The 19,311-nt window shown below is 41.1% G+C and overlaps 1 protein-coding gene across 1 annotated transcript in view; it reads right to left on the bottom strand.

Annotated features, from left to right (window-relative positions):
• Positions 1–6,428: 6,428 nt before the first annotated feature.
• GLP1R (glucagon like peptide 1 receptor) overlaps positions 6,429–19,311 on the bottom strand; it is a 73,860-nt gene continuing 60,977 nt past the window's right edge. The window contains exons 8-13 of the mRNA XM_051996877.1: positions 17,612–17,672; positions 17,104–17,173; positions 16,808–16,896; positions 15,997–16,135; positions 15,628–15,669; positions 6,429–6,693 (exon numbers count right to left, since the gene is read on the bottom strand). Coding sequence (XP_051852837.1) covers positions 6,526–6,693; positions 15,628–15,669; positions 15,997–16,135; positions 16,808–16,896; positions 17,104–17,173; positions 17,612–17,672 — 569 coding nt within the window. The 3' untranslated portion in view covers positions 6,429–6,525. The remainder of the gene's footprint in view (positions 6,694–15,627; positions 15,670–15,996; positions 16,136–16,807; positions 16,897–17,103; positions 17,174–17,611; positions 17,673–19,311) is intronic.

Below are 19,311 nucleotides of genomic sequence, written 5' to 3'. Positions count from 1 at the left end.
TCAGTTATTGTTTAAACCACTCGACCACCCAACATCTCTAATTAAATGACATTACAGTCACTGTATAAAGGCTCAGCAGTGGATAAATTAGCACTTGTTAAGTGCTCTGAAGATGAAAAGCATTATATGAGTAATGAGCAGGGTTTTTTCCCTCCTTTCTTGGGATGAAAACCACATCTTTTATATTTTCCCACTGTACCATGAGTCACCTAAGTTGACATCTTCTCATAGACAGAGAAAAAAAAATTAGTCACATCAATGGCAGGCTTTTATTTGTCTTACCAGGTCAAATAAGAATGAGTACACATTAATATATGTACAAGAAATTCATACACTATATACATAATGCAATCTAGAGATGCTGGTCTTATTTGCATATGGCATTGAACATCAAGTCACATGAAAATTACATTGTTTAAACATTCATGAAGAACAATTATCTCCCATAGCAGCAAAGATAGAAGCAGGTTATTCTCTTGTGTACCTAGTCTTCTTTTCCATTTAAAGACTAGCACCTGACTCCCTAGAAACCCACCAGAACTCCTATGAGTGCCATAGCCTCAAACTAGTGAGGTACAAGAACCATTTATGTGCAGATTTCATTTTGCTTTGCTCCTCAAGGGTGTGATTCAGGGTGGGGAGGTGCTGGGAGTCGGTAACAACCGGAGATTGGCAAGGAAAACATCAGCCACATGAAATCAATACAAGGGGAACAAAAATGCAAAGACAGATGTCTGGGCTTGCTTATGTGTCTTTATAGCTTGTCCTGTTGGTAAAATTATGCACTAACTTTGAGACATTGCTCTAGATTTGTCTGTGTGATTCTTTTCTTTGTACCTTCTTGACTCCCCATCCCTGAAACTCCATGGCAACTCAACAGCAAAGACTTCGTAAATGAAAGAAAGCAGTGACTAGTCTTTAATTTCCAACTTGGATGGTCAAGTTCTCTGCTCACTACATGCAAATGTTCTTCCTTATTTTTTACTTTCCTTGGATTGCTTTGATGCAACGATAATTAGTCATGCTAGATTGTACAGTCTGACTAATTACAGATATTCTGACAAGTTTAACTGAAAAGGTTGAGTAACCTGCATGTAAGCTTAGGATATAACAGTTGGCTCAGATGTCTTTTGTGATGTCAGAGTTTTTCACATACATCATGTTAGCACTGGTTCCCTCTCAGTTCTACCCTTTCCCTTTCATTAGGTCCCAATTGGAAGGGATGTCTTAGAAATGGGGCCACAAGATGTAAGGATCCCTTAGGGCTATATATTGACTTAGAAACCACATGTTGACATTACCATATCCTACTGTATTTTGTAATACTTCCCAGTTATTTTGTAATGCTTCCCAGTTACATTCTACTTTGGTTCAGCACTGCATTCTGCCAGTGGGACCCCTGTCTTACAGCAAATATAGCAAGATCACCTTTCCGAGGGAGCAGTTTAAGCAACAGCATGATGGGACACTAAAGAAACCAATATCTTTAAATTCTTGAAACAAAAATTTGGTGAATGAGACCCAACTAAATAAATAATAAATGAATTGGTCAGAAGTAAGTATCAGGGCAGGGAGGTGACACAATGGATGGAGCCTGCAGTCAGGAAGACCCCATTTCATAACTGGCCTCAGACACTTACTGTGTGATCTTGGGCAAGTCACTTAACCCTGTTTGCCTTAGTTTCTTTATCTGTAAAATGAGCTGGAGAAAGAAATGGCAAACCAGCCTAGGATCTTTGCCAAGAAAACCCCCAAAAGGGAAACAAAGAGTCAGGTACAACTGCAAATGAGCGAACAACACGATGACATATTAGGCCAGCCCTACATAGACAAATGCAAATAAACAGCAGCACACTTTACTGTGATCAATTGAAATCTAGGGAAAGTCCAGCATACATTCTATATCATTAAGTTTGTCTACATCCTGCCCATCTGGACTTATTGGCAGCATAGAAGTAATTAGAGATACAGTAGATTCACCTCTGATTGCCAAAGCTTCCCCACAGCTCCTATTCACCAAAGAGAAAGTTGGTCTATTAGGAATTAAAGAAAGTTGTCATAATAAAATAAGTGGGAACATTTTATTTGAGGATTTTTATAGAGTTTGCTTCATAAGAGCCAAAAGCAGGGGCAGCATTGTAGATTAGAATCAATTTAGAGAAGGAAAAACAAGGCCTTGAAATATATTTTCCCTTCCCTGGGCACGTAGCAGGCATTAGTGGTAATGGGAGTTCTGTCTGTGCATGGAGAGGACACATATACCATTCGAGTTCTGAAACAACTCTTTGCTCTAAGTTATACAGTCTCATGACCTTCACAGTAGGTAAGGTGACTCTGGATTCATGTTTCAAAATGCTGAGCTGACTCGGAGTCCACAAAATGAAACTTTTGGACAGAGGAAAGAAGCTTAGGGAAAGGGATGAGACCTCTTATTTCTGGTAAGTTACTGTCCTAGGAACTCGGAATGTCAAATGTTGAAGGTACTCTTAAGGTTCCAGCCGTGACTAATTGATCTAATTACACTTTAACAGATGTGAGAATTGAGACTCAGGTTCATATAACTAACGCATAGTAACATTAGGAACAGAACCTAAATCGTCTGATTTTCAGTCTAAGACTCTCTCTACTCTACCACACTGCTACTCATATTTATAAGGGTCTTGAAGGGCCAGATGGAGACTGATTTCTTCCTTCTTGTTCTGCTCTTTCCATGCTTGTTTTCAATTCCTAGGATGGGTGACTTCACTTCAATTCTAGGGAGGGCCAGAGAGGCAAATAATAAAGGCAACAAGGACATAAGACACAAAAGAAGTTTCTTTTGTGTACATCTTCTTCCATAGGGATAGCAATGTTTCCCCAGAGTAGCTCAGATGCATCAGACAAATTTTAAAAAATCAGTCTAATGAGAAAGCACTGGATTTGCTATTCCAAATATCTTTATTGTGTGTCTGTACACACATGTGTGTTGAGGCATTTCATTTCTTCTCAATAAGCTCAAAATGAATGAGCTACTCCAGTAGGAGCAGTAAAGTCCCTCTGTCCTCCCACTCACATAAATTATAGAATTTGGTCAGGCAAGATTAGACCTTCACTGTTTGATATTTCTGTCTTTGTTGCCATCTGTTTCTTTATTCAATAGAATGCTGCCAATTACCACTGAAAACTTTCCCTCTAAATAGCCTGATTATTATTTACATTATTTATATTTTCTTCCTCATAAAGGCAGACTGGGAATGAATAAGAAGACTGGAGTTTTAATCCTGGTTCTTTCACTGACTAGCTTTGTGACATTGGAAATATCATTTTCTTTACCTGTGAAATGAACCATTGTATTAGGTTTCCTCATCTGGAAAATTAATGGGTTAGACTAGGAAGTATTTATATGTCAAGTTTCAAATCTATGATTCCATAACCCAAAGTTTATCGGATCTCTGTGCCCTCATTTTCTTTATCTATAGAAGGATGGGGTTTGGACTATATATGTAAACTCACAGCTCTAATAATCCTCCAATTTATCTTGCATGTATCTTCATTACACATAGTGGTTTTCATGTTGTCTCCCCCACTAGATTGTAAACTTCTTGAAAACAGAGACAATCTTTTGCCTTTCTTTGTATCCAGAGTGTTTATCATAGTGCTTGGTACATAGGTACTAATAAATACTGACTTCTCAAGGTGTACCATTCCAGGGAGTCTAATACTGAATCGGTGTAATTATTAACGTGAGATGAGTTGGAATTAATCTTTCAGACTAAATCTGTAGCTCAGGAAGCAAAATGGAGTAATTTTAAGGGGAAAGGAACTATGAATTCAAATGTATCTTGACCTTTACTTTTTGTGAATTTTGCACTGGACAAGGCTCACTAACCTTATTTACAATACACTTAGTTAACTAGTTCCAGGTAGCTGGCCAGAGTGCTGAAATCAGCTACAGCACAGACCAGCCATCAGACCCCCACAGACCAATACAATGAGGACACCTTGGTAGTCAGCAGTATAAACAGAGAGTACAGAGGCAGACAAAAAAGTTCTCAGCAAGTTCCAAGCCTATGGCATTAGATATACAAACAGAATCAGAGACATGCCAGAGGAATTTCAGAGCGCCTTGAATTCGATAGTTCCCAGACCTAGTAAAGCTATACTTAGCTTGGGATAGTTTGGGAATAGCTTCAAGTGGGGGCAGTTCTCTGACTAGTACACTGTCACTCGGAGGAGTATTAATAGTCATAGGGTCTAAGGGTAGAGAAAACATTTCATCAGATAGGTATTTGGTTGTAAAGGGGGAAAACACTGCAGAGCCAAAAGGAGATGCTTATGTCAAGCTTTCTGGAACCCCTAGATATAATAGAGATCTAAGAAGACCCACAGAACATGTGTCAGGGGAGAGACTTCTGTCCATTACATACACTGAAACCAACTGAAACTATGCAGATGCCCAAGTAAGCACTTTCCCTTGGCAATTCCCTCCTTCTCCCTCCGACTCCGCACTGGGCTAATTTATGAGGCTCGTATATATCAATACATCTTCCTGCCATTACTAGTGCATGTTATTAATTTCCAAAATGCTGCTCTTTGTTTCAAACTCAAGTGCATACTGTTACCCCCACATCTGTCAGTGCCAGCTCTCAGGACTTGTCCCTTCTTGTCAGTGCCCCAACTCACAAATACAGTAAGAAGGGCAAACTATAACATTTGTCCTTATTTGGGGGAGTTATGCATTTTCTGTGCCCCTCCCCCCTGACCTTAACAGGCTGCCCAAAGTGAGTGATACAGTTTGCCTTTTCCCTTACTTTAGCCTGCAGTTTGGCTTCCCTATTAATGCAGACATAACACTCCAATGAAGCTCAGATCTAAGAAATTTTCTACTTGGTGTGGTTTTAATGCCCCATTATTATTTTTCCTACACATCACATACTTCTAGAGGAAGAATTGGGACCCATATCTGCTACAATGCCACAGGGAGGATCTTCAGGCTCATAAAATGGAGAGGGAGGTGGAGGAGACTGAGTCATAAAATAATTCATCCAGAACTCCAACTCTTCCCTCCCTTTTCTTCCACTGCCCCCCCCCATCCATGACTAGTCTGTGCTTCTCAAAGTTTGCTGATGCTTTAGAAACATCTTTCCTGCTCCTTGAAATTAAATCTTGGACCTTCAGGTTGATTTTTTTCCTTCTCTTTGAGACTTTCTGCAGTGTTGTATGCATTTAGTTTAACTTCATGCCTAGGGGGAAAGGGGAAAGGATTTATGGGTTTTCCCTGTTATTATGATTATTTACAAGACTGCAGCTGGTGACAGGGCAAAGCTAATTAGCACAATGTATGAATGAGTTCACTAACTGATTGCACCCTCCCTCCCCTTCCCCCACATGACTCAAAAACCTGTTATCATCACTTTAGTTCTTAATCTCTATAGATGGGAGAAGTAAGAATTGCACATTCACACTTGACAAATAGTCATGGCAAGAAAGAAGAATACCAAGAGGCTTGAAACATCCCTAAATGAGTGGTTTTCAAAGAAAGGAAACTTTGAACAACCTTGTACTGCCTCCATAGCAATTGCTGGGTACTTCAATATATCCTTGAAAAAGCTCTCTGGTAGCTATATAACTCTGCGTTGAGACCTTGATATCTGATGGACTATTGAGAGTAATCCATTCACTGCAGTAGGTTCTCCCTAGTTGTACTCCTAAAGCTTTTCTAAAGGAATATTAGAAATATCTTGGAGTAAAATTAAAAGGATCCAAGCTATGATAACTTCCCTCCCAAATACTTGGATCTCCCAAGCTGAAAGTCTACCATAGCTCTTTAGGCTAAGAAAAATTGGGTACAAGGAGAGGAAAATCCTCATGGTGACAGTCAGATGATATTCCTTCAGTCCTTTACACAATTGAGGGCTCCTGTGCTCAACAGTGGGACCGATTATGGTCAAAGCAAGTCAAGTTATGAGTTGAAGGGATAGGGCAACACAAACAGGATGCTCCTCCCAACATAGATTTTTAATTAATTTTTTGAGAATATTTGGGCAGTTTAACTCCAGCAAGAACCAAATGACATCTCTATTCAAAACTGACTCTGTGTTGTGTTTGTAATTTCATCAACCACTCTCTGTGTTGCTCTCCATCCCCATTTCCCAGCTCCAGCCCCACTAATTGGCTATTGACCTTGAATATAGGACTGGGGTTGATTTGCTGCTCTCTGGGGATACCCAGGGGCCTTGTGCCTTAATGGGAAGAAATCCTCATTTTAGCTGCAATCATTTTTTTTCTCTTCTTTTGACACAGTGATCAAATTAGCAGGCTGCCTTTCCTTGGAGAAAATGTATATGTCCATGAATCCCAGGAGGCATCATCCATTTGCCTATTTATTAGGTTCGGGGGAGATGGAGATAAAGCAGAAGGCTCTTATGTGTGTGTGATGGTATATGTGTATGAGCATGCATATTTGCCCAAGTACCCAGGAAGATACCTCCCACATCTGAGGTCTCCCCCAGATAGGACTTCAGGGTAGAGAGAGACCTGAGCATCTTAGCTGCAGGTGGCTTGGCAGGTGGCTGCATATAGACTGCTCCCCAATGTGCCACCACTGCTCAGGCTACTGGCTGTACACTTGAGGGGCTTCATGCTGCAATCTCTCTGGGTGTACAAATGCTCCAGTCGCCAGCGCTCCCAAGTCTTCTGAAACTCCAACTGGACCTTTCGTAGGAGAAGGAGAGAAAGTGAAAACAAGTACATAAACCAAACTGCCCACAAATTGCAAAAGCTTTTCTTTATTGCATTAGAGGGGAAGAAGAAAAAAATCTACTGTCTTATATTAAGAGACACAAGTCAGGGCCTTCAGGCGCCTAAATTAATATCCCAATAAAATTGTTTATTGTTGTCTCCTATTTTCCTCTTCTCAGGAGAGAAGAATGAGCTCAATGACCTAATTGGACTCTTCCATCTCTAAACTCTATGATTCAGCTAAGTACATTTTACTATCCATCACAATATCATTTAACAAGAGAGGATGAGTGAGAAAGAGAGAAGAGAGCAAGGGAAAGAGAAGAGAGACAGAGAGAAAGAGACATAGAAAGGGAGACAGAAATAGAAAAGGAAACAGAGACACAGAGAAACAGATCACATATTCCCAGCTTTAATCTCATAGTCTAGACGCAGGGGTCCTCAAACTTTTTAAATAGGGTACCAGTTCACTGTCCCTCAGACTGTTGGAGGGCCAGACTATGGTAAAAACAAAAACTTTGTTTTGTGGGCCTTTAAATAAAGGAACTTCATAGCCCTGGGTAAGGGGGATAATTGTCCTCAGCTGCCACATCTGGCCCAGGGGCCGTAGTTTGAGGACCCCTGGGAGTAAGATTGGACCCCTTCAGAGAAGATCAAATACCCCCTTTTCTTTTATTGGAGCACCACTAAATCCATATTTCTAAAAATAAAAAATAAATAGAAGAAACAAAAAGAAGCCTAGTATGCTCAGGAGGAAATTAGGTTGGAGTTTGAGTATTTTGACCTTTGGAATCAGAAGCCCTGGCTTTTCCATCTAATAACTTGGCCTCAGTTTCCACATCTATTAAATAAGGAGCTTAATGTTTAATTTCCCTCAGGGTTTTAAATCTTTGCACCTATGATCCCAAATATGTCCAAGCATCTAGAAGTTTATTAGCCTAAAGAGAGCAGAGAAATGAGGAGATTGTTGGGAGCAAGACAATTAAAGTGAATTCATAAACTGAGGTTAGTTCTAGACATCTAGAAGTGGCTTGGAAATGGCCATCCTCAGTGATACAGAGAACTGTGTACCAAGAACATTGCATGCACACAATTACCAGGTAATACAGTCCTACACACCAGAGTACCACTCGTGTGTGGGTATATATCTATATGTATGTATGTGTAAACACACACACATACAAATATTCTTTTTCTAAATGTAGAACTGATCACAGTGTGCACTGGAATAACTGGATACGATTCAGGACACTGTCCTCAGTCGATCAAGTAGAAATCAAAACAGCAGCCAAAGAGAACAAGGCATGTGCCCAAGAAATGGACTATATTGACAGTAAAATAGAAGGCAATATTATCCTTCACCTAGAGCCAAAAGAACACCGACAGCTTCAGTGACCTCTGCCTCAGCTCCCCTTGTGCCGATGGAGAGTAAATATACCCAGAGATATTGTCAAGAACTCTGGCACCAATAACGGTGTCCCCGAAGGCTGGCTCCTTGACCTCAAAGAAATGCTGAGGGTGGAACTCCCGTCTTTCTGACTCTAGGACCTAAATCCTGCTAGCATATGTTTGCTTTCTGTATTGGGAGCTATACAGCCAGTCCCTGGGACCAAGAGATTGGAAACTGCTTCTAATTTCAAGGTAAATATTGCTTGCTTTACCAGGCAAGAATCTCTATGTAATTTCCCAAGATCAATCTCTTCTGGGCACTTACTTACACTCAGGGCCATTCTCTTAACCATCTTTGAGCTTTAGGCTCTCTCTCCAGTATGGCCTGCTTGCTGTGTCAGGGGTGCAGCTGGTGTTGGCCAGGTTAGCCAGCTGTGTGCTCTCTGCTAAGTCTCTATGGCAAACATTCTATTCTTTGCTTCCCCCGTCTGTTTCTTCCTCCTCCTCCTCTTCCCAACATCTACCATCAGTCTAAGCTAGCACAGTGAGATGTCTGCACCACCCTGCATGCCATCCCTTAAAAGAACTTTTCTGTTCAGAGCTGATAATGTCCAGAGAAGTTGTCCATGTGCACAAAGGGTACTGCAGCCCCACACATGGGGCCAGGAAGATTATAGGGCTTGCCCAAAGCACATGCCGTTGCTGCCTTCAGAACTGAAGTCACAAAAAACAAGACCAGTGTAGACAGGAAAAGGGAAGAGAGCAATCCCATTTCCTGTCTTTCTGGCCATGCTAACCTGCTGATCTTACACCTTCACCCGATTAGGAAATCTGCCATGAAGACAGGACTTTATACACTTCTCATTCTTGCAATCAGAGTACTAAAATGCACTTAAGCCATCATATATAGGCACTGACAGCAGGTTCATCAAAGTTATGGAAAAAAAAGAACAAACTATCACAAATTGATCACAGATCAATTCCTTTCCCTTCCTGGACCGCAGTTTCTTCGGAGGGGCTTGCATTAGATGGATTCTGAGGTACTGAAATTCTAGATATCACACTCATTGTTAATAATGACATTTTATTATTATTTTCTGCAAACATTTATTAGCAGTATTTAGGTCCTGGAGTCAGAAAGACAGGAGTTCCAGCCTTAGACACTAATTAGGTGTGTGATGCTAGGAAAATCACATAACTGCTCTCTGCCTTAGTTTCCTCAACTGCAAAATCAGAATAATCCAGGGCTGTTGTGAGATCAAATGAGATAAAGTGCTCAACAAAGTACCTGCCACAGGATAGGTCCTTCATAGAAAATGTTTGTTTCCTTCCTTCTAAGCCTTGGCAAGAGGAAACCAGCTTTGGCAAAAAACCAATACTGCCTCCTGCAACCCTTCCTTCTTCTCTCCCTCTTTCCATTGCCTCAGTTCTCCTAGATCTTTGTGTCTTCAGTAACTGGAACAGATGTGGCAGCTTTTAGAGTGAGCCTTCTGGCCATCTTTCCCATAGACCTGAAACATTGCTATAGCAACCCTGGGCATAAGAAATGCTCTCTCCATTTGTGGCACCAGCCCAAGGCAATGGGTTGTGAACTTTTGTGGACTCCTGGGAGATGGTAATACATGTCACTTCTCTCTCAGAGGTAGCTGAGAGGAGGCCAGGGCTTGAAAGGAATCAGGAACCAAAAGGAAATCAGACAGCTAGCCTAATGAGGATCCAGTGACGGGATGTAAAGATGAGGCATGAAGTGACACTGGAACCTCATTTTGGGATGGTGATTTGCAGTTTAAAAAGCCCTTCCATGGATATGACCTCATAGAGCTCTTACAACAATCTTGTGAAGCAACTATAAGTATTAGCTCCACTTTACAGAGGAGGTAAAGTGATTTGCTGAAGGTCAAGCAGGTAATAAGTAACAGAACTTGGACTAGAATCCAAGTCTTTGGACTTTTAGTCTTTTGCTCCTCAGCTGACTACTCTTACTCTGACTCCTATGTCTTAAAGGTTCATGTGGTTTTTTTAATGAGAAAAGCTGCATATCTGTTATCATTGTTAATTAGTAGATAAAGAGGGAGGAGAAAGCAGAAACCTTAATATAAATAGAAGCCAACAGGAAAGGGGATATATAATCAAGAGCAAATAATTTGTGGGCAAAAGAAAATTTTGATGGTCTGAGAAATTTGGCCACAAATTCATATGTGAGACTGGAGCCCACTAAAGGGCTCCTCATGTCCAGAATTATACAAGCAATGTCACTGGCGAAAAAAAGGTGATAAAGGTGGTGATTAGGGAATGGAATACTCTGTTCCAATATGACCAAATGTATATTTTGTTTTTAATGAGATAGGAGAGTGTGTGTGTGTGTGTGTGTGTGTGTGTGTATCTATATATATATGTATATGTGTATGTGTACACATGTATATGTATGTATGTATTGTAGAGAGGAAGCACTTCCAAAGAAAGGAGAGTGGGTTGGGAAAATGAAGTGATTGTGGAAGACAGAAGGGCCTGTTTCCTCTTCCATAGCCAAATTCTGCCCCTTGGAATCTTGTTTGTCCTTGGCTCCTGGGTGGGGAGGCAGCTAGCTGACATAGTGGATAGACTAAAGCGCCTGAAGTTCAATCTGGCCCCAGACACTTACTAGCTGTGTGATCCTGGACAATTCACTTAACTTGCATTTGCCTCAGTTTGCTCAACTATAAAATTGGAATCATAAGAGTATTTCCCTCCTGAGGCTGTTGTAAGGATCAAATTAGATATTATTTGCAAAGTGCCAGACCCATAGTGGTAAATAAATGCTTATTTTGAAGTGATTTTCTTTCCAGTAATGTGCCATATTCCAATGTTATTGCTCCAATGGTTTGTGTTCTATGGGGGAGGGGAGGGGAAAGAAGGAACAATAGGGGTGGGTAGGAGAAATATGCTTCTTCTCCCTTATGAAAACTATAAAATGAAGGACCCAGATCTAGGTACAGGGCAGCAAATCACCACTCCAGCAGAGAGAGAAGGGGGAGATGAAAGGTTTGGCCATAAGACCTGTGAATAATTCCTGAAGGGAACACAAGAGGCCAAGCATTTTTATTTTCACATATTTCAACATTTTGTTCATTTTTTAAAAGCCCTCCCGAAGGGCCCACTGGGGAATACTGAAGGCAAGGCAGTCTGAACTGTCCCTCATTCATCATAAACTATTTGTGCCAGTTCACTGACTTTGCAGAGCCATCCCTAGAAGCTGGAAGGATCTGGGTATCTGAGAAGGAAGATGGGAATTAGCAGAAGTCCCCTTTTCTCTTCTCCTACTAGACTTGAACCTTTAAGCTATACTATATAGATTTTCCCTTATCTCCTTATTCCTAGGTGGTTTAGTGAAGAGAGCTGAGCAAGGGATTCAGGAAGGCCAGAGTTTAAATTTTATCCTAGACCCTTACCCTAATCATGCCCTGGTTTCCTCATTTGTACATTAAGAGGTTGGCAACACTCACTGGAATCAAGTCCTTTCTAGCTCTAAAACTATGTTTTATAGTAATTATGGAGGGCAGAAAGCCTTCTGTCACGTCTCACATCTTATTGAGAATGAGATCAGTATGAGGCTGAGAGCCACAACACACGAGACCTGAATCCTGACATCGGGCAAGGTGCATCTTCTCGCTCTGCCTTGACTTTCTTCCCTTCTACAATAAGGGGACTGGGTTAGCTCCTAGCTTCTTAAACTATACATCATAACCCCATATATGAATGTTGGGACATGACACGAAATTATTATTTACTAATAGTAAATGTTTGATTTATATATCTATAATATGCAATATCATGTAAAAATTTGGGGGTGAAAAGGGGTTGCGAGTAGACAATGTTTAAGAAGTCCTGAATTTGATGATCTCTAAAGGTCTCACATTCTGTGATACTATGAAAATCTTTTGGCTAAGGTCTTTTAAAAGAAAGAGTTAGGGATCCCTCTTATTCCTAGTCCCCAGGATGCAGGGACTTCTCAGCCTTGTAATAACACTTTACATATATACATACACACACACATACATGTGTGTATATATAGGTACATATAATATATGTATACATATAAAATTGTATTTTTAAATTACATATAAAGATAGTTTTCAGCATTCATTTTTTATTAGATTTTGAGTTCCAAATTTTTCTCCCTCCCTCCCTTTATCTCTCCTCCTGAAGATGGCAAGCATTCTGATAACACATGCCATCATGTAGATATATTTCCACATTAATCATGTGAAAGAAAAAAACATGTGAAAGGAAAAAACCATGAAAAAAGAAAAACAAGAAAAAATGAAAATGGTATGCATTCAGATGCCATAGATCTTTGTCTAAATGTGGAGAGCATTCTCCCTGCTGAGTTTTTTGGAATTGTCTTGGATCATGATATTGCTGAGAGGAGCTAAGTCTGTCATATGTAACAAGATCTTAAATGAGATTCATATGAATTGAAGGGGAAAGGTCAGGTGAAAAAGAAGCAGTGGGTCCTGGGAGAAAATCTTTCACAAAGGAAGGAGGGGCACCGGGGGGGGGTGCTTTGGAGCAGCCTCATCTCTGCACTCACCTGGCAGCTTTGAGAGGTCACTCAGGAGGAAAGTCTGATTTAAGTCTTTCTTGTAGAGTGGCAGGGAAGCATGGGGTAAGGGAAGGGACTCTAGTTTGGTTTGGTCCTGGGAAAGTCACACTTCTTCCCCCTTCCAACTCCTGGGCTTTTAAATGTGTCTAATATGATTTAGGTCTTTTCCTGTACTCTTCTTCTCTGTCACTAGCCCTTTTTTTTTTTCTATTTAGGCAGTTTTCCCCAAAGTGGAAAAAGAGTGAACAAACACATTTTTCATACTAAACTCCTTTTAACCTTCCCCAACCCAGTCCTAGGTCTCAGCCACCAAATGGAATGAATAACTATAGTCTCTATCCCTTGTTCTGCCTCTCCAAAGTTAGGGAGAAAACAATCCTTGAACTGACTTTCATAATCCTGGTTAACAGCCTGACTCTAGGGGTACTCTCTCCCTCAGTCTATGACTCACGTGGACAAGGTCACTAGTAAATCTCCGGAGGGGAGGGGGACTAGAACAACAACCCTTCCCCTCTTCCCACTGACATACATCTCCACACTGGGGTTGTTAGTAAATGAAGAAACTGCCTTTTCTTCCTTGTAAGGGAATCCAGGTTTTACCCATAAGATCTTGGTATAGTGAACCATGAGGCAGCTAAGTGGTGCAATGGATATAACACTAGGCCTGGAATCAAAAAGACCAGGGTTCAAATCTGCCCACAGACATCTACTAGCTTTGTGACTCTGGGCAAGTCACTTAAGACCCTGCCAGCATAAAACTGGAGAAGGAAATGGCAAATTACTCCAGAATCTTTGCTAGGAAAATTCCACAGCCAGTTGGCCCATGGGGTTGCAAACTGAACAACAACAAGATAGTGACTCTTCAGGGCATGAGACCCTTGCTGCCACCTGGCAATTTTTTCATTCATCTCATTGACATCTCATTATATTCCCCACAGAAAACATGCCAAAATTTATTCTCTGAATTCCCAAAGTTACTCAAAGTCTTCAAAAACAGATGCACTCAAAGCAAATGACCTTGATTTCTATTTTTCAGAGGTCCCTCTGTCACTGACATGAGCTTCCTCAACACCTCTCTCAGCTCCTCTGCCCCTCTGCATTGCTATAGCCAGTCTTTTCTCCTCCCCTCCAATCTTTAAATGAAAAAGCGGTCATTCTCCTTGTTAAGTTAACCCTTCCACCTGTGGCCTTGAGCCCATCCCCTTTTGCTTCCTCTAGGTCATGACTAATTAATAAATTCAGCCAACATTTATGAAGTCTTGCACTGTGCAGAGAGATACACAAAGATGAAGTTCAGGCAATTTTCAACTGTTACCTCTTTCCTATCCCTTTCCATTTGCCTACAAACATGCTCAAATTTTTCTTATCTTGAAAAATAAACAGAAAACCTCTTTACTCCATTATCCCATTCAATTAATAAATTGAATTGCCTTATCTCTTAACTCTTTTTTTATTGCCAAAATTCTTTAATGACTATAATCACTTCTCTTACCACTCAGACACTTCTCACCATTTGTAATTTGGTTTCCATTCCTTATGCTTAAGGGTAGTTGGGTGGTGCAGTAGTGGAGTACTAGGCTTGGAGTCAGAAAGATTTGAATTCAAATCAGGCTTCAGACACTTACTAACTGTGTGACTCTGGGCAAGGCATTGCATCCTGTTTGCCTCAGTATCCTCATTGATCAAATGAGCTGGAGAAGGAAATGGCAAACCCTTCCAGGATCTTTGCCAAAAACAAAACAAAACAAAAAAGGACTCACAGAGAGTTGGACACCACTGAAAACAACTAAACAAGAAACCCATGCTTTACTGAGCCTCCTCTTTTCAAGGTCCCGAAGGACCTACCAATAGCTTGATCCAATGGCCTTTCTCAGTCTTTATTTCCCTTTGCACTCTTTGGGGCATCAGACAATTCTGCCCTCATTGAGACCCTCTAGTCTCTTGACTTCAGTATTGCTATCCATTCCCAGATTTCCTTTTACTCCTTTGACCAATGGTTCTGTGTCTCTCTTGCTGACTCTGTTCCTTCTTCCTACCTTCTGAATTTGGGCAATCCTATTCTTGGTCTTTTCTTTGAGCTTTCTTCCACTTTGATTCTATACACTCACATAGTTTCCATTATCCCCTCAACACTCATGACACCTAAACCTACATTCCATCCATGACCTCCATTCCTATTTTTCCAACTACTTATATAATAAACCCTTTAACAAACCATGTGTTTTCCCTTTAGATGGTCAAGTCCTTCCTCATGCTGGCAATGTCTTTTCTACTTACTAAACTCTCATTCTCAAAGCCACCTTCTCAAAGCAGCTTTCCCTGATCCCCTGGCTAGGAGTGATCTTTTTCTTCTATGTGCTCTCATAGCACTTTGTAGCTCTCTCATGTGCCTAATACTTTTTGGAGTAAATGAATCTTCCCTCTACTGATAGCTCTTTGAGAACTCTGGCAACTTTGTATCTTCCTCTCCATAGTGCATGGTTCCATAAATGTTGGCTGAATTTACTGATTGATTGATTAATCCATTAATTTCTCTGTAGCTTTGACATTCATTTTATGATTTCTTACTTACAGGCAGATGTCTTTAATTATACTTGGGTTAGAATGGCCATTCAAATGAGATTATATTACTAAAGTTACAACGGACGAATAAAAAAATGTAAATGGGTAGTAAGAGGAATAGGTGGTATGGAAGGGAGGAAAATATCTCTGGGATGAAAAACCTACAGGTTCCTTACACTGTGAGAAAAAGCTGGAAAATTGGATTATGTGTGGGAAGTGTAGGTAGATTGGGAAATCTAGCTAAGAAGGGGCTATCCTCCTATTCTCAGCCCAGTAACCCTCAGAGGACCAGTCAAGGCAATAGCCTCTCCCAACTCTTTAAACACCTCTTCCCCCTTCCCTCACCTCCCGCATTGAGATTCCCCACTCCTTACCTCATTGTTAACAAAGCAGTACAAGATGGCCACCATCAGCCCCTGAAATCAAATATTGTTGTCAGGAAGCTAAGGCTCCATAGATCAGGTCTGGGGAGCCCTCAGCACCCTTACTTCTTCAAATACTCTGCTTCTTTCCCAACCCTGGGACATTGCAACCCCATACTCTGTGCTGGAAATAATGATCTTTAGAACTGTTTCTTCATCTGTACTATGGGGAGAGTAAGAATGCTTCTGCCTTGCCTTTGCTTCCCAGGGTTGGAATAGGGCCAAATGATAGATCAGATGGAAGAGGCTTTTGATGGATCTAAGGGGCTAAATGGGGGTAAAGGGGTTCCTTTGACAATCCCTGTTGCTATTTGATGTTACCTGGAAAGATGCGAAGGAGATTTCACTGAAGAGTTTGATGTAACGCAGGGTCCCTCGGGCATGCTCATCAATCACAAAGGCAAAGATAATCTCGTGGGTGCCCAGCAGGGGAATGAGGGTCAACGTTGATTTGGCCAGCCTGATGAGAAGAAAGAGGCATCTATGAGCTGCTGGGGAACTTGACAGGGGAGCCAGCAAAGGGGAGGGCAGACCCTGCCACCTGGGAGGCTTGAGTCCATTCACTTTCTCTCCTCATCTATAAAATAAGGGAATTCTGCCATGCTAGGCAATTTCTAAGATCCCTTCCAGATCTGACATTTTTAAGATACAGTAGCTATGGAGAAGAAAGCTTGAGTTCCATTCCTGATTCTGTTACTAGTTTTGGGTTAACCCCACTTAAAATCTTTTCTCTGGCCTGAGTCCCTAATGATAACTCCTGTTCTTCCCATCTTTCAACACCGAGATCACCGTTCTTTCATCCCAGCTTGTCTGCTGCTTTGTGTCATGCATGTGTACTTAAATTCTCCAGCTTAGCATCATAGGTGCCAGAAGGATACTCAGAGTTCCCAAACTATCCTGTAAGAGCTGGTGGAGATGTTGACATTTGTCTAAAAATGTGATGTGCTTGGGAATATCCATGAATCTGATACCAGTTTCTCATTGATCTTATGGCCGTAGATAACTGAAAACCAACTATCATTTTCTCTTCCAGTTCTAAGACATTAATCTGGGGTAGAAAGATACATATGTATAGGACCAACATCAAACACCAAATAAATCTAGGTTGTCCTTTGAGTAACTTGTTCATCACCTGCACTTGGTGTCTGTCCTGCACATCAAATTGGCCTTCAGTTTGGAGATGATGATGCAGATAACTCTGATAAAGATGAGGAAATTCAGCTGTGGAATAGAAAGGGGAGGATGTGCAATAATATCACTCTTACAGCAATGTCCTTTTCTCTCCCCTCTTTCCTCTAAGTCCTCCCCTTCCTCTGTTACTAATAATCCCCTGGCTCTTCCCTCAGCCCCCACCCCATCTCCCACCAGAGCCTTCCATAAACTCCCTTCCCCACCCCCATTTGGGTTCACTTCCCCAGGATGACTCACTCCTATGGCCATGAGAATAGGCAGCCGGATAATCAGCCAATAGTTCATGTTAGCATTTCTGTTCCAACATCTGGGGAGAGGAGGGATTCATACATACACATACATATGTATAATACACGCGATAACCCACAGGCAAAGAATCATAGCCACATACAAATAAGGAAAGACAGGCACATGCACACAGCTCATGCAAAGCACAGCCAGGTAGTTACAAACAGGGATACTGATTCTCCAGACAGACCCTTTTATGGAGTCCTAGTCCTTAGGAACTTTAAAAGTGTTCCAACAATAACAAGGACTGGAGAAATGGACTCCTGGGGGATGGGATCATAGTATATATTTTTGGTTCCTCCATACCTCCCCACACACAGGAGTCACACAGCCAGCCTAAAGACTCCTGTGAAACTCTCAGGACTGGGCCTCTCCAACCCTAAGCCAGCCAGTTCCCTTTTCCAGCCTCAGAACCCTCAAGGATTCCCAACTACCAGTGACTGAGCAAGACACCCACCCCTCATCCTCGTACAGGTACTTCACGACTCCCCAGGGGATGACAAACAGCAGGGGAACACCTGGGGGAAAAGACAGAGAGAGAGGCTGGCTGTGGGGACAGCCAGCCCAGTGGTACCCAGCAAGCAAGAGGGCACAGACTGTTTACCACTCTTCAGGTCATGTTATCACTCAGTGAAAAATGGGAAGTGGAGGAGGAGACAGGCAATGAAGTGGGCCCCTACACTAGCTCTCCCTACCCTGGATTCTTAGCCTGGAGGCCCATGAACTGGGTTTATATGTATAGTTATATATATATAAAACACACACATATATAAAATTTACATATACATACATATGCATGTATATAGGCATACATATACATGCACAAATATAACTATATTTCAAGATAATTGCCTTTCTTTATAATCTTATATATCTAACTTTATGCATTTCAGAACATGATTCTGAGAAGGGATCCACAGACTTCCTCATACTCTCAAAAGGAACCATGACAAAAACAGTTAAGAATCTATCTCACTTGGACCTCATATCCAATGACATTAGGCAATGTATCTACATTCCCATCATTGTCAAGAAACTGGGGCTTCCACTCCTAGCCTTCTGTCCTGTTGATCTCCCCATAGAATCATCCTCATCATTATTTAGTAACCTGTGGAGATATCCATCAAATGACACAGAACAGGATAGACGAATCGCACACAGAGATTTTAAAGAGAGATATACATGAACAAGGGTCAGGGCAAGTCCTGATGAACTCACCTCCTGACATCCTTTGGATTCAAGCCAATCTAACAACCATTAGATGGCAAGCTTCTGAAAAACAGTCTTTGCCTTTTTTTTATCCTGGCACTTAGTACAGTTCCTGGCACATAGTAGGTGCTTTATCAATACTTTTTTTTTTAAAGCATTTACTAAATACCTGCTAAGTACAATACACTGTGAGGGTAGAAAGGAAAAGGAAAAATGATTCTGTTCTCAAGAAGCTTATATTCAAGGAGGATGGGGAGAAATAAAATGCACAAAATACATGAGTTAAATTTAGGTCCCTATAGCACATTTTCAAAAGAATATATATCCAGAAAATTCCATTTTATATTTTTAAGGCAAGCAGTTATTGAATATTCAATCATAAAATACATTTTTATTCATTAAACAAACTTAATTTAAAACAATTAAACTTTTAAAATGAGGCAAAAGATAAGTCAAATCTTTGAGACACGAGGGTGTACGTAGGTGCTACATGCATATCTGTGACTGTAAATAAAGATAAGTAGAGGAAGCAGATATGATTAAGGAGTTTTATGGAGCAAAAGGCATGTGAACTGAGTCTTGGAGGAAGATAAGGATTCCAGGGTAGAGGAGAAGTGGAGAGCACTATAGGCATCAAAGGCAAGCCTAATCAAAGGATGTCTGTGTATGTCTTTGTGGCATTTCTTTCCAGGGGATATTTCTTTTATTTGGCAGAACGAAGAAGAGGTCCAAGAACAGCAGGTGGGTTGGTCTGGAGTAAGGTGAAACAAAATTATAAAGGTAAGTGGGACCCAGGCTGGGAGTCTGACTTCTGGAGGGAGCCACTAAAGATTCTTGGGCAAAGACAGTAACACAATCAGAGTACTTTAGGATGATTTTGCCATATGTGCAAAAATGTAGGTTGGAAAGGGAAGAGGTGGGAAGCAGGAAGATCAATTAGGAGCTTAT

Source organism: Antechinus flavipes, chromosome 4 (genome assembly GCF_016432865.1).
Source record: "Antechinus flavipes isolate AdamAnt ecotype Samford, QLD, Australia chromosome 4, AdamAnt_v2, whole genome shotgun sequence".
NCBI classification, from domain to species: Eukaryota; Metazoa; Chordata; class Mammalia; order Dasyuromorphia; family Dasyuridae; genus Antechinus; species Antechinus flavipes.
Note: the sequence above shows the minus strand (reverse complement) of the source record. Positions and strands in the feature narration are given on the sequence as shown.